A 13,404-nucleotide genomic window follows, 5' to 3' on the forward strand; every position below is an offset into this window, starting at 1 on the left:
TACAAGCACAGACGATTCTTCCATTCCGTCGTTTCACCTTCTTCACGACATTCAATGTTCTTAAAAGGAAGTTGTGTGTTTGTTCACTTGCTGCAAGCATTGGTGAATCGTCTTCTACCTTCATCTTCGTTCACAAATTTGTAAGGCATTTGTGCGTTGATTGCATCTTTCAATTGGTGGGCAACGATTTCGTGTTTTCCCTTTAGTTGTTGTTGGTGTGTGTGTTTTAGGGTGTGATGTTTTGTTTTTACGAGTTAGGTTCGAAATGTGTTGTGGATCTATTTGTTATTCTTTATTTGAAAGTGTGTTTAGTGATTTGAACGTGTTACTGATTGGTGTTTGGTTTTTTTTGTCGTCAATAGGATATCTACAACGATGGTTGATTATTGTGCATATAATTAAAAGGTAATTTGAATGTCATGTTGATTTCGGTTGTGCATTTTGTACAGTTTTAAGCATCAATCTCCTTTATTGTGACTAAAGAATATTTCTTTGTGCAGAAAGAACTTCAACATACTAGACAATAATATATATGTCAATGGGTACTAGATGGAAACAACAGCCACAAACAAAAAGTTCTTGAAGACTATGACTTATTACTTAGAAGTTAGAAGATGTATAGGCTATAGAAAATATAATTGGAAGTTGAAATCAATTGTATTTTTGGAATTAATTTTAAATGACATAAGTACAGGATGAACAAATGTTGTGACTATAGAATGCATTGTAAACAGATATTGTATATCAAATATCTTTAAGAATATGTTTTTGTACAAAATGTGCACAAATTCCTTGTTTGCCTTTTATTTACACATTTGTAGCAACACACTTTGATATGCATTGTGGGATTTAGTTGGATTAAATGAGGTTTCTTAAAGTAGTACAAAAAATATGCTATAGTGATTTGGAATTTATGTTAAACTTGTACAAAAATTCCAACACAACTCTCCACTTATTTGCACATGGCTTTCCACATGTGTGTAACAATTGGTGTGACACTTTTTTTCTAAAAAGAGTGCATAAATCCATTATTTTGTTGTTTATAATCGCTTCGAAATTAGTATGGTTCATTCCATGTACACAAAACATGTGTGTAAATTTAAAACCTGTCCAAATATGTACCGCAACTTACTTATTTGCATATGATTCCCCACATGTATGACACTGATGTGACACTTTTTTTCTCAAAAGAGTGAATCCAATCCATTATTTTATTTATAATCACTTCAACATAATTAGTATAAAGCATACTAATTACATAGACCATGATGTGTATAAAAAAATCCCAACGCAATGCTCCACTTTTTTGCACATGACTTCTGACATGTGTGTAAATGTGTCATTTTTTATTCATGAGTAAATCCGATTCATTATCTGATTCATAATCATTTCAACATAATTAATATGGTCCATTTCGCATACACAAAACATGATATATAAATTGGAAACATATCTGGAAAACATATACAAAAACTCCAAAACAACTTCTTACTTGTTTAAACATTACTTCCCACATGTGTGAGACAACTGTTGTGACTTTTTTTTTAAATGAATCCAATTCATTATTTTATTGTTCATAGTCATTTCAACATAATTAATATTTGCCACGTGCCCTAATTCTCTATTTGTCAAAATCAATTATCCTGTCAAAGGATTCAACTTCTAGGTTTCGTTTGCCAAAACCATTGCCTTCTTTTCTACCACACATGTGACTGTTTCAAAGAAAAAATAAACAAAAATTTGAAAAATGAAAATGAGATGACATGTCAACACTATCAAAAGTGAGGAAAAAAAGGGGTTCAAATATCAATTTCGTATCTGAATAGACGTTTGGGCTTATACATATGACAAGAAAAAAGAAACGGCATCGTTTTTACAAGTTTTCATATTTCACCTTTACCCAACGTATTTAAGTATGTATAGATTGTTGCCTCATTTGTGAGCTTGAGCAACTAGCACTGCTCACGAATTTCAACATTGTGCTGGGTTGCTAAACATAATCAATTCTACACACTTACCAATTCCATTCTCCAGTTCAAAAATATTTTTTAAGACAACTCCACCTAACTTTAAAATTAACAAGCTCAAAATAACTTTCTAACATGCTTTTAATATTAACTATTTAGCCTGAGTTTTTAATGACTAAATTGCAGAAGAAATCAAATAGACATTCTAACGTTTTTCTGAGATAAGGACATATCAGGGAGTGATAAATATGAGCTAACTGGATTACCCTGTCACAGATGTTTCATTTCATACAAATACCATACCCTTAGTGACCGTGGGGAAACCTAAAAAAAATTGAGCTAATTCATGAATCCCCCTCCACCAATGTTTGTTGTTCCCTGGGAAGAAACTTGTCCCTGAGAAACCATCTGTGACCGCCCAGGGCCTTGAACATAGGCTTGACCCATTCCTGCCCCAACCATCTGTTGCTGCTGAGGCTGCAGTTGCTGTAATTGTGGAAGCTGCTGCTGTTGCTGTAGTTGTGGAATTTGTTGTTGAAGTTGAGGTAGCTGTTGCTGTTGCTGGATTTGAGGAAGCTGCTGTTGTTGCAACTGAGAAAGCTGCTGCTGTTGGACCGGAGGAAGCTGTTGCTGCTGTTGTAGCTGAGGAAGCTGCTGCTGCTGTTGTTGCATCTGAGGAAGTTGCTGCTGCTGCTGGAGTTGTTGCTGCTGTTGTTGCATCTGAGGAAGCTGCTGTTGCTGCATGTGAGGAAGTTGCTGCTGCTGTTGCAATTGTGGAAGATGCTGCTGTTGTGATTGCATCTGCTGGTGCTGTTGCTGCATTTGTTGCTGCTGCTGGCTGGACAATTGTGGCTTAAATACAACCATATCCTGCCAACATTCAAGGCTTCAAGTAAATAGGCGAGGTATAACAGGCCCATAATTATAATCGAGCCTCAATCAAATCAGCAACTAAATGTTACCCCGGGAAAAAGCATCCCAATCAAGCGAAAGGCTTTGTCAGAAACAGATAGTAGCAACGTCTGTGATGGTAATTGAATGACTGCACACTGAAATCAAACAATAATTTAGCACCACAAAAAATTTCCTCCTGCAAGAAATGAAACCAGTGGTCCACAACCATAGGGTAATTCTTCATATGCAATGTGTTGATAGTAAAGGAAAGCAATCAGAATCATGGGATTTGATCTATGGAAATCAATTAAAATTATTTGATTTATTTGTACATCATCTAATTATTAGGAACTGACTTGATCAGAATCTGTTTTATTTCCCCTTTTGTTTCTTTTAGACATAGCATTTATAGGAAAGGTTATTGCCTAATATTCTAAGGCCTTAGTAATAGTGTACAGAGTTAATCTTCTCTTCCTATTTATACTTCCCCATTGCATCAATTTCAAAGAATTAAAAAATGTTCACTTTTCCTCATAGTATAATGCAAAATCTGAACCTCCACTCTGATATACTAAGTTTCAACCTATCTTGTGTGAATTTCAGGCTTTGAAATTGGAGGAGACGATTAGCATTGCTGAAGAATATGGTGAACTACCTCATTTGGAAAAAAAAACTAACTCTATCCCGTAGCAAGTTTAGGGTAAAGACCCCGAGATGTAGCAATTATATTCCAACCACACAGCAATGAACGGCAAAACTGCAATTCCAAAAATTTCAATCTTCCTTTTTGGCAAACCTTCAAAACAAAGTATCCTCCTCCAAAGTAGAGAAACACATCTGACCATCTCCTAAGGGATTTATTTAGATTTAAATAAAAATTGTCTCAGATCTTTTGCAAACAGCCTAAACCTATAGGTTAATTGACCTTTGACAGGTCATTAAGTCAAATCATTACGAGACAGACATGAATGTAACGCAACATACAATAATATTCCGACTTACAAGTATTATTAATTCAAAATTGTTTGCCAGTAAGTTGTTAAGTTCAAATGCTCATAGTACTAAACCTGAATTACATCCATCTTTCACAAGAAACCAGAATATGCCACCTAAAGATAACATACCAGCTTCTTTTCCTGCAGCTGACCAAGAAATCCATGCGGATTCATTGCCCGAAAAACTAGGAAATCTGCCTTTCCTACATATTGTCTACAAGAAAACATTAAGGACCAATATTAATAAGTCAGTGATTGTGTGTGTGCGTAAGAGGGGATGAGTATGACAACAGTTGAAATAAGGAATTACTTGTTATTCATGTGGTCTTGAGATATAAGCCGGACTATTTGCATTACAGAGGGCCAGTTTGCTGCAAGTCTGACATCAAAATCAATAACATGTGAGAAGATCAACAAATTAATGAAGTTAACAGAAGATACGAAGCATTTCAATCAGATAATAACATCAAAATCAATTCATAGACTCTAACAAACATAACAAAAAATCTAAATTGATAATCAAGAATTGTATATATACATTTGTTTGATGATGACTGTGTCTCAAAAAATAAAACATTCATATCTTTTATACTTAAGCAGAAATCTTAGAATTTCCAGAAGAAAAAAAAAAGTTGAAGCTTTTTCTCTACTAGTGAAGTCTATTACAATCAGAATTGCTCTTACTCTAGCTATCTCCTATGGATGGAAATTGTTTCAACTTGATGTCAATCATGCCTTTTTGAATGGTTTTCTTGATGTCAATCAAAGCTAAGAACAAAGGTAATTCAGAATAGAGAGGATATTGAAGGGTGGGTGCCACTGGAAATAGTATTGGTTGCACAAAATGAAAGGTAGGTGAGTGATGGTTGCACAGTCGGACTGTAGTACTCCCCCCTTTCAAAAATAAAGTTTCAATTTCAAGGGTTTCTTCAAAAAAATCACGCTATAGCTGCCATACTATTATGGATGCAATTGTAGCAACTGTGACCGCTATATGAAAACAATTTTCAGGCTATAGTTGATAGCAGTTCCAAATATTCCAAAATGTGCTGTTTAAGCTAATAAACTTAATCAAGTAATCGAACTTTCTTCAGAAGTTGGTGATGGGGGACTGAGTCAGTGGAAAGGTACATCTATAACTTATTACCTAATACTTGATTTAAACCAATATCAATTCAACCAAAAATAAGAATATTTTGGAAAATTTTTAGTATAAATTTCAAGCACACAATATTTTCTATACTACTGGGAAGAGATAATACAATGTCCTAAACTTACGTTTCAGAGGCCGAAGAATTCCTGTAACCCTGCACAAAAAAATTGAGCATCAGGATTATACAATAAAGAGCTAACGAGTTTCTATAAAATTACATCAATCTCCATTACTAAGAATGAGACCGAAACGGCTATATAGGGCTATGAAAATAGACTGTCCAAATTAAAAACAGAAATAACTGATTAAAGTAAGATTAAAATAATTTTAGCATGCATATGGAACATACTTCTAGCTTGGTGATAAAGACGGGCTGTCCTTGTCTCTGCCCAGACAAGCTTCCCTGTAGAAATTTCAAATTATTATATATATAAAACCAATACAAGCACGCCAGAGTAATCCAAATTATTGCCATCACTTTAAAACTTTCAAATTATTCTTCATTTCAGAATTATATAAATATAATTATAACCAACATACAGTATAAATATGATGTTTTCTATACAGTATTTGACGACTTAAAAAGATAACTTTATGAGATTTTAGAAAAGTTCCTATTGCTAATTTAAGGTATTTGTAAAGAACGAAGGAACTAGAAATCACCTGTTGTGGACCATAAGCTAAGGGAGTATTAGACTAGGTATGGTAGTGTAAATGCAAGAATAGTACAAGTATGTGGAAAGGCACATTACTACCAAACCTTCCATAAGCAGTAATAATCTTCCCACAGCCACTCACTATCAACATGGTAGCAAAGCATTGCATTTAAAAGTTTCTCATTAAAGAACTTTAAAAGAGGTTGATATTTTGTCAGAGGAAAGCTCGTACAAATAATGATTAAGTACTGTAAGGTAATTAGCTGGAACTAGCAGACTTTTGACAACCTCCAATGTTACTCTTACTCATTTTAATCATAAACAGCGGTTGAGAGTTTGTCTGAGGAAAGCTGGTATAAATAATGATTAGTATCATTCATGCAAGTTAGGTAATTAGCTTGAACTAACAGATTTTTCACAACCTTTCAACCACAACACCTGTATACTTCTGCTATATGCTAGGAAACACCAAGACTTCTACAAAATAGAATGCTGTAAAACATAATTTTGACAAGGGAATTTCCATGGAAGAAGGGAACATACCTCCCAGACTTTGACATATTTCGATTGAGCCGACTGCATACCACCTGATGTTTGCTGTGACAAAGGCATATTAGCTGCAGCATTGTTCCCAATGGGCTGCATGCCTGATGGTACTTGTTGAGACATTCCAGGAGTAGGAATCATTGTGCCATTCCCAGAAGAGACAACTGACGGACCAAGACCACTCATTGCATTTTGGCTCATGGGAACTCCACCTTGCACCATTTGGGGCCCTGAAAGGTTTCCTTGGCTCATACCAGATGCCTGTTGTCCCATGCTAACAGCCCCTTGAAGATTACCCAATGGTTGTGAAATCCCAATGTTTGAACTTGAAGACAAATTAGAAGTGTTTGAAGTTAATGAACCGAGACCTGCATTTTGTCCAACCTGTGCAGGAACAGAAAGAGGCCCAGAACTAGTTATTGATGTTATTCCTGGCTGTCCAGATGAAAATACATTTTGAGCCGCAGGTACAGAAGATGTCATCCCACTAGATATCATGTTTGACATGTGCATGGCAACAGGAGTTTGGCCCATTGATGGAAGTCCCATAGAGGTTCCACCACTTAAGGCAGCAGAGCTCATCACCTGCCGGGCTTGAGAAAGATTATTCAATATGCTCACATTTGCTTGAGTGGGATTCACTGGACGAAGGGGCTGCAGCATTGACACTGTAGGCTTTGTATCCTGTGTATTTTCATTATTTGTTATAATATCTTGAGAAACTGAAGATGGAGAAGACGTCTGCAAGCTTGGAACTCCTTGACTAGTACTGGTAGCACGAGGAACAGATGAATTATGAGGAAAGGAAGGCCCAGATACCATGGAGGTTACAGGAACTTGCTCCTAAAGATTTATTACACAGAGTCAAGGATCATGTGAAAAATTGAGTCAGAAAAAAACTAAAACCAGTCCCATAGTTTAGACACGCTAGTGTATAGTCTCAAGGATCTTAGGTTTACCACTTTTACAGTAGCAGGAGGAGCCACATTTCCAGCAGGAACTGGTTGCCGGTTCGCAATAGATCCATTAGCTAAAAATCCATAAAAAAGTCATGTTAAATGTATAACAAATCCTCAACCAGAACATAGAAAAATAATAAACCACTTATGTATATTGTAAACTGCTGACCAGTGACCAACTAAAAATGACAAACTAGTAACGTAAAGAAACTATCTGATTCTGAATTCTACAAATTAGTACCCTAAAACAATGTATTATAAACATAGATCCACAATGAAGTTTCTAAAATTAAATTTTCCACGCAAAAAGTGAAGATAAAAAAGAGATATAAACTAACCAAGCAAACAAGAAAGATTGCAGTACATGAAAATGCCTTGATTAAAGGAAGCATACACAGAATGTAAAAATGACCTGATGGCATAGAAGTTGGGGGTGCCCCAGTAACCGGCGTTACAGAAACAGAGTCTACTTTAACCGGACTTTGATTTGAAGGCAAACTAGTGATCCCAGAACGACTCAGAGCACTGCGAGCTTCCCTGAAACCTTCTGATATTAAAATAAGAAAATGAGGGGTTTTAGCCTCAAGTGGTGGATCAGCTGCTCTATTACTTCGTTTTCCCTAAAATTCCAAAGGAATATAATCAATATTATAACATCTCCGTACAAGTAAAAAGTAGGTAGTCTCTCTTTGAATATTTGCAAAATATTTCATAATATATGCATTATATCTTCAAATAGATTAGCAATTTATAATATCCGTTGCAATGTATAGAATATATTGTCATTTAGATTTTTTTCAGTAGCAACCTTTCCTTGTGAAAATTATTAAATGACAATTGTTCATTTTAGTATATATAAATTAACTTACTATTTTTTTCAATTTACAGATCCATAACTTAAAATGAAAATTATTTCAAACATTACAACCTTACATCATAATTTTTTTTTAACTAAAAATTCAGTGATGAATTTTCAATACTGAACCAAACACATTTTAGTAGAAGAGTGAGATGTCATCCTTACCGCATTGTAGATGGCTTTAATTTTGGGAAGTTGTTTTGGGCAAATAACTGACAGGGAAATAGAAAACTGCATGGACAAGATTTCATACCATTAATCAAAGTGTAAATGCTTTCATCACTGACACAAAGCATTAAAACTGACAGATATTAAATTCACAGTTCCATTAAAATAAATAAACAAAGAATACCTGAGGAAAAGCTTTGGCCACAGCTTCAGCATCATATAAACGGTTCCCTGAGTCAGAGTCAATGGTTTCACTCTGCTCTAGGTTCTGTGGTCTTGGAACATAAACTGGTGTCTGCAACGGATAGGGATTACTAGCTGCAATAAGGATACAATGTTTGTGCATATCCACACTCTGCTGATTAGGGCCTCCACTTTGAGAATTTGGGAACATCTAAGCATTCCAACATTAGGTGTGAGGATCTAAACAAATCTTTTCAGGTCGAAGAGATACGCATAAAGTTTACACTATCTAAATAACAAGTTTAAATTATGTACTTCACTCTAGAAAAACCTACCACAGATTATGAATAGTGGTGTGTATCACACTAGAAATGCAGACCTTACAAACAAAAATGCATTCTAGCTATCATAAGATCATAAGATATCCAAAAGAAGTGTACAGAGAGCCAGTTATATGTGTACTAATGACCTGTGTAGTAACACAAGGAAAGGCATTTAAACAAATAAATAGAATCCCTACACACTAGACTATCCATAACTGGAAAAGAAAAGCACAAATTCAAGAAAACTGTAGCCTCAAGCCCTCAAACAAAGTACTAGCCTCAAAGAACAAATCTTCCGACCTTCAGTTTAATTAAACTCTCTCACTTTAGGTTGTTTAACATTTGTTTTAGATTGTAATGATTGTAATGAAGTTTTTCTTCTCTAATAGGAAAAGACATTGGATGGCTTTCATGCATTGTTTTAGATTAAAAACAAATTCAAGAGAAAGAAAGAGACAGAATTAAAAAAGGTTGAAAGATAAGAAATCCACAATGACAGCAAAAGGAGGGGGAAAGGATAGAGTTAGACTAGGTGCTAAGACCTTGGGGGAGGGGGGGGGGGGGGGGAGGACAGAGAATAGAACAGAGGGTGTCTGAGAGTTAGGGACTCACAACAGAGAGAAGAGTGAAGGGTGGTTTCCACTAGAAAACTGCACAAAATGGTGCAGCTTCAAGGGTCAAAAAGGGTTTTCAAAACCCCCCACTATAGTACCACTGCAAAACCATGCAGGACTGCTCTTGGGCCACTCAATGTGGCCAGATGCTCGTGCACACAGCCACTCCACCATGATAACACTGCAAAACTGCTACTTTCAGCTATTGTGAAAATTCCAACTCAGCTTGTTAACTCAAATAATACGTATTAAGGAGCAAATTGGCATAAATGAGCCAATATGAACCGATCAAGCCATTTAGCTCCTGAACATGTTAATTCGATCAGCCTCGTGAAATTAATTAGTTCAAAATGCATTCATCCAACCAATAAAAGTGCACAGAAATATCACTATCACTGTTATCCACCATTAATGTACTGAAATACTTGAATTTATCAGGGATGTTATATGCACTTATAAGTATAATTAAACATGGGGGAATTTCCAAGTACAAAAAATTTCAGTGTATCTGTCATGTATCCCCCAAATGTCAACCCACATTCAATCCATCGCATAACAATATTTTGATCAAAATAAATAAATCCAAGACAGAGTAAGAGAGCAAAGAACAAGTGTGTTTCTGTAGAAAGAGAAACAAAATATGTAGAGGGAAACAACAAACAGGAATGATCCAGATGAGATACATAGACATCAAATGAACACTGAAAGAATACAGGCAAACAAGAATCTAAATGTAGACAACATGCATACCATCAGGGCTTCAGAAAGCCCTTCAGCAATTGCTGCATCATTAAAACCACCACCATTGAATGGTATAGAAGATAGCCACAGGAAGAAAACATCTGGGTCTCTAGTCCAACCTGTCCGTTGCACAAGGCAACCTGCATGCAATGATGCTCAACTAAGTGAATATACTCAATAGACTAGTCAATTGAATATAAATGCACCAGTGTAATAGCCAGAGCTCAAGCAGCATATTTCAAGAGATTATATTTTCAATAAAAAGTGGGTAGATAAACTTTGTAAACTTTCTAGTTTAACTTCCAATTAAGAAAAAAAACCACACACAATGTACAAATTCTATATTTAGAAACTATTTGTCCTTCCAGACAAACAAAATCAGCGGAAACTTTAAATTTAGAAATTATTTTACCTTTTCTGTTTTTTTTTTAATATGTAAGGTAAGAAGTTATTTAAAATAGGAGCAAATTAAAAAGAAAATGAACTGGCAAGGGATAGATGCAACAATTAGCTTAAAAATTTTGTAAACAATCTAAATAAACAGCCAACATGTAACATGAAAAAAGAAAACTAGCAGAACTATACCAGAATAACATCCATGAGTATTATAGGTGATTAGAGCAAACTCAACATTGGGAGCCGATAACTTCTGCAAAAACAAAAGGGGGAAATGTAAGATTAATAGATAAAACCATATGATCATCATTCAGTAAGATAGAAATAATATCACATCTACAGGTATATCATCAAATTCAGTGCTGACCTCTCTAAACAATCAATAATGACATAACAAAACCATTTTACTGTTCGTAACTAATAATACTAATATACATAACCACATCACAAGGAACTTTAGACTTGAAGCATGGCTCCTACTGCTGGCAGCCATAAGGAAAGAATAAATTTTTTAAGTTAATGAAAATGGCCAATACATTCAATAAATATGATATAAGACAACTAAATCATAAGTGTGCAATGACAAGTTAGATACTGGTATATTCTTTTACTTTTGTCAAAAGATTATGAAATTTTCCGGAAAGAAAATGTGTATTACCTGCCCAGTTGGATCATTTCCACCGAAAGACCTGCACAAATACCATAACTGGTTAAGATAGGCGATGACGGTATAGAACCTTTAAAATAACCTCATTAGTAAGACAACATGAGAAAACTGAAATTTACATATAAACAAAAAATGGAAACTTTTGGCATAGTGGCCAATGCATGGCAATGCATGGTTTACCAAAGTCCAAAGTAGGTGAGGAACATGACTATCTATTTTTAGCTAAGACTTCTGTTGGATTCCAGTTCAACAAATATTATTTATATGTACAGGACTAATAAATATATTGTCCTACACTTTGGTACTTGATCAGAAACCTTTACCTACTTACCATTGCAGAGCAGTCGCATTGATTCGTTAAAAAGAAATTGGATTTTTTAATTCTTGGTGAATTCAGTTTTGTAATTTGTCAGAGTTGAGCAGGTTCTTTCAGGCCTTCGTGCCCACATGTACCTATTGGTGTATTTTAAGTGTTCTACCCTATCTTCAGGTTTCTTGTACTACAGGATATTTTGACCTTCTTTTGAAATATCTGCTCATGGCCGCTAAGGGTCAGGATCAGAGAGCACTAGAGTATTCTTATTTTGGTAGAATTTGGTACGAAAAGGAAATATTTTAACAGTGAAATATGAAGAAGAAAAAAAACAGGTTCAGATAAGAAATCCTCCAACTGAACAACCGACAAGACAACACAAAGACATAAAAAAAACTTAAGGATATAATCAGTCTTTCTAAGTCTTAGTGACAGCAACATCCTTGGAACAACCATGACCTTAAGCAACAATAAGGAAAATAGAATCTAAACCATGACAATGGAAAAATGTGAATCATAAATAAGTGATCATTCTGCTCCAAGTGAATAAGCATAAACAGCAGCTTCCTTTTACATGTTCTTTTTATATCTCTATCTATGTCTCTATGTAGGAGGGTATATTGTCATCAACAAAAAGAGGAAAGGTGTTATTGGTCACCTATGGTCGGAGAGAAATTTTTTCTAGCTGAGTACATCATTTTATATATTTGTACAGCCAATGAAAATATTAAATTCGAACAACGACCCTGAAAGTTCATCTTTATAAAATTCTGACAATGTTTTGGTTTATAAACTTTTAATATATGCTTGACAGGGTTTTGTTTTCACAGTATGATTAGGAACCATAATTGGTATCCCACTTGTTTTAAATATTCCTTTGAGCAAGGAAAACTTGTAATGACTACCATTAAGGATTAGCTCAACTGCTAGCATCAAATAGCGTCGACAAAAAGGCATGGTGTTGGATTCAATATGCCGATCCCATAGGTCGTCTATAAGTCGTTATGTCCTATGGTAAGCATGCCCTAACTCTGGAACTAGGCGACCTCCACTTTCCCCAATCTAACCCAGTGCAAGCGGGAGAAGATCAACCCCAAAATCAAAAGTATTGTACTCCTAGAAACTAAAATGACACAATTAAGAAAGAAAGACGGTTCCTCAAGGACCTGCAAAGGATTATCAGTTTACCGAGTAGACATCTCGTACTCAAATAAACCCAAATAAAGACATTAGTAGTTTATTGCCACTAAAAGCTAAAACATCTCTCAAACCAGAAATTCGAACCGTGGTTAAAGTAAACGCTATATTACATCTTGATAAAAAAAATCAGTAATAATATTAAGAGCAGGGTTTCACCAAGAGCAACAAATGTGTTCTTCTTTCTGTAGTTCAAAATCAATTAACAACCAACCAGAACAAACCCCACTCTGAGCAGCGCACGATTAAAACCAAACTCAGAACCTCCACAGACACACCAAAAGAATAAGAAAAACAGTAATCCCTAAATTTTATCCAAATGAAACGAAAAAAAAAATACCGAAATTAATATTAAAATTGGTGGAAAAAGAGAGAAGTGAAACGAAACCTGATCATCTTATCGAGATAATCCATGAGAACAGTCTCCCAATAAGGTCCCATAGCAGCGGTACTTTCAACGACAACGATGAGTTGGAACTCCGCCATCTCCAAAACTCTAGGTTTCGATTTGGTCGCGTGGGGAAAGTTTGGGTCTCGAATCTTAATTTACGTCAGAAATTGATCATGTTACAGAATTTGTGTAGGAAATTCAATACTCGAGTCAGAGAACTGTAAAGTAGAAGGGCGCGTTCAATCTTTCAAAAAATAATGAATATTCACACTTGTTCTTACCGACCTATGGAACTATGGAAGACACAGGCAACAAGATTGGAGATCAATTCAGCAAGGAAAGTTTGAATCTTTTTACAGTAAAAAAGAATTGACTATGAAAG

General features: G+C 35.2%; 1 protein-coding gene across 2 annotated transcripts; it reads right to left on the reverse strand.

The window, feature by feature from the left end:
- Positions 1 to 2,044: 2,044 nt before the first annotated feature.
- LOC114173641 (mediator of RNA polymerase II transcription subunit 25) lies at positions 2,045 to 13,397 on the reverse strand. 2 transcript variants are annotated; one of them, XM_028058142.1, is made up of 16 exons: positions 13,308 to 13,397; positions 13,020 to 13,171; positions 11,113 to 11,143; positions 10,644 to 10,707; positions 10,068 to 10,198; positions 8,382 to 8,591; positions 8,195 to 8,260; positions 7,583 to 7,790; positions 7,171 to 7,241; positions 6,209 to 7,054; positions 5,359 to 5,412; positions 5,135 to 5,163; positions 4,167 to 4,235; positions 3,986 to 4,070; positions 2,930 to 3,016; positions 2,045 to 2,837 (listed from the first exon to the last, which is right to left on the reverse strand). In XM_028058142.1, exons 2-16 carry the CDS (start codon positions 13,115 to 13,117, stop codon positions 2,307 to 2,309), a joined length of 2,580 nt encoding a protein of 859 aa, XP_027913943.1. In that variant the 5' UTR covers positions 13,118 to 13,171; positions 13,308 to 13,397; the 3' UTR covers positions 2,045 to 2,306. The 2 variants fall into 2 exon arrangements, with proteins under 2 accessions (XP_027913943.1, XP_027913944.1); XM_028058143.1 differs by having other exon boundaries at positions 13,304 to 13,387.
- Positions 13,398 to 13,404: the final 7 nt, after the last annotated feature.

This window comes from Vigna unguiculata, chromosome 2 (assembly GCF_004118075.2).
Source record: "Vigna unguiculata cultivar IT97K-499-35 chromosome 2, ASM411807v1, whole genome shotgun sequence".
Lineage (NCBI taxonomy): Eukaryota > Viridiplantae > Streptophyta > Magnoliopsida > Fabales > Fabaceae > Vigna > Vigna unguiculata.

Excerpts from the sequence above, each read along its gene's own strand:
- LOC114173641 (XM_028058142.1), bottom strand. The coding sequence starts at position 13,117 with ATGGCGGAGTTCCAACTCATCGTTGTCGTTGAAAGTACCGCTGCTATG. Across the intron at positions 7,791-8,194 it reads TTAAAGCCATCTACAATGCG|GGAAAACGAAGTAATAGAGC; the intron begins GTAAGGATGACA and ends TTGGAATTTTAG. Across the intron at positions 5,164-5,358 it reads TCTTTATCACCAAGCTAGAA|GGTTACAGGAATTCTTCGGC; the intron begins GTATGTTCCATA and ends TTTTTTGTGCAG.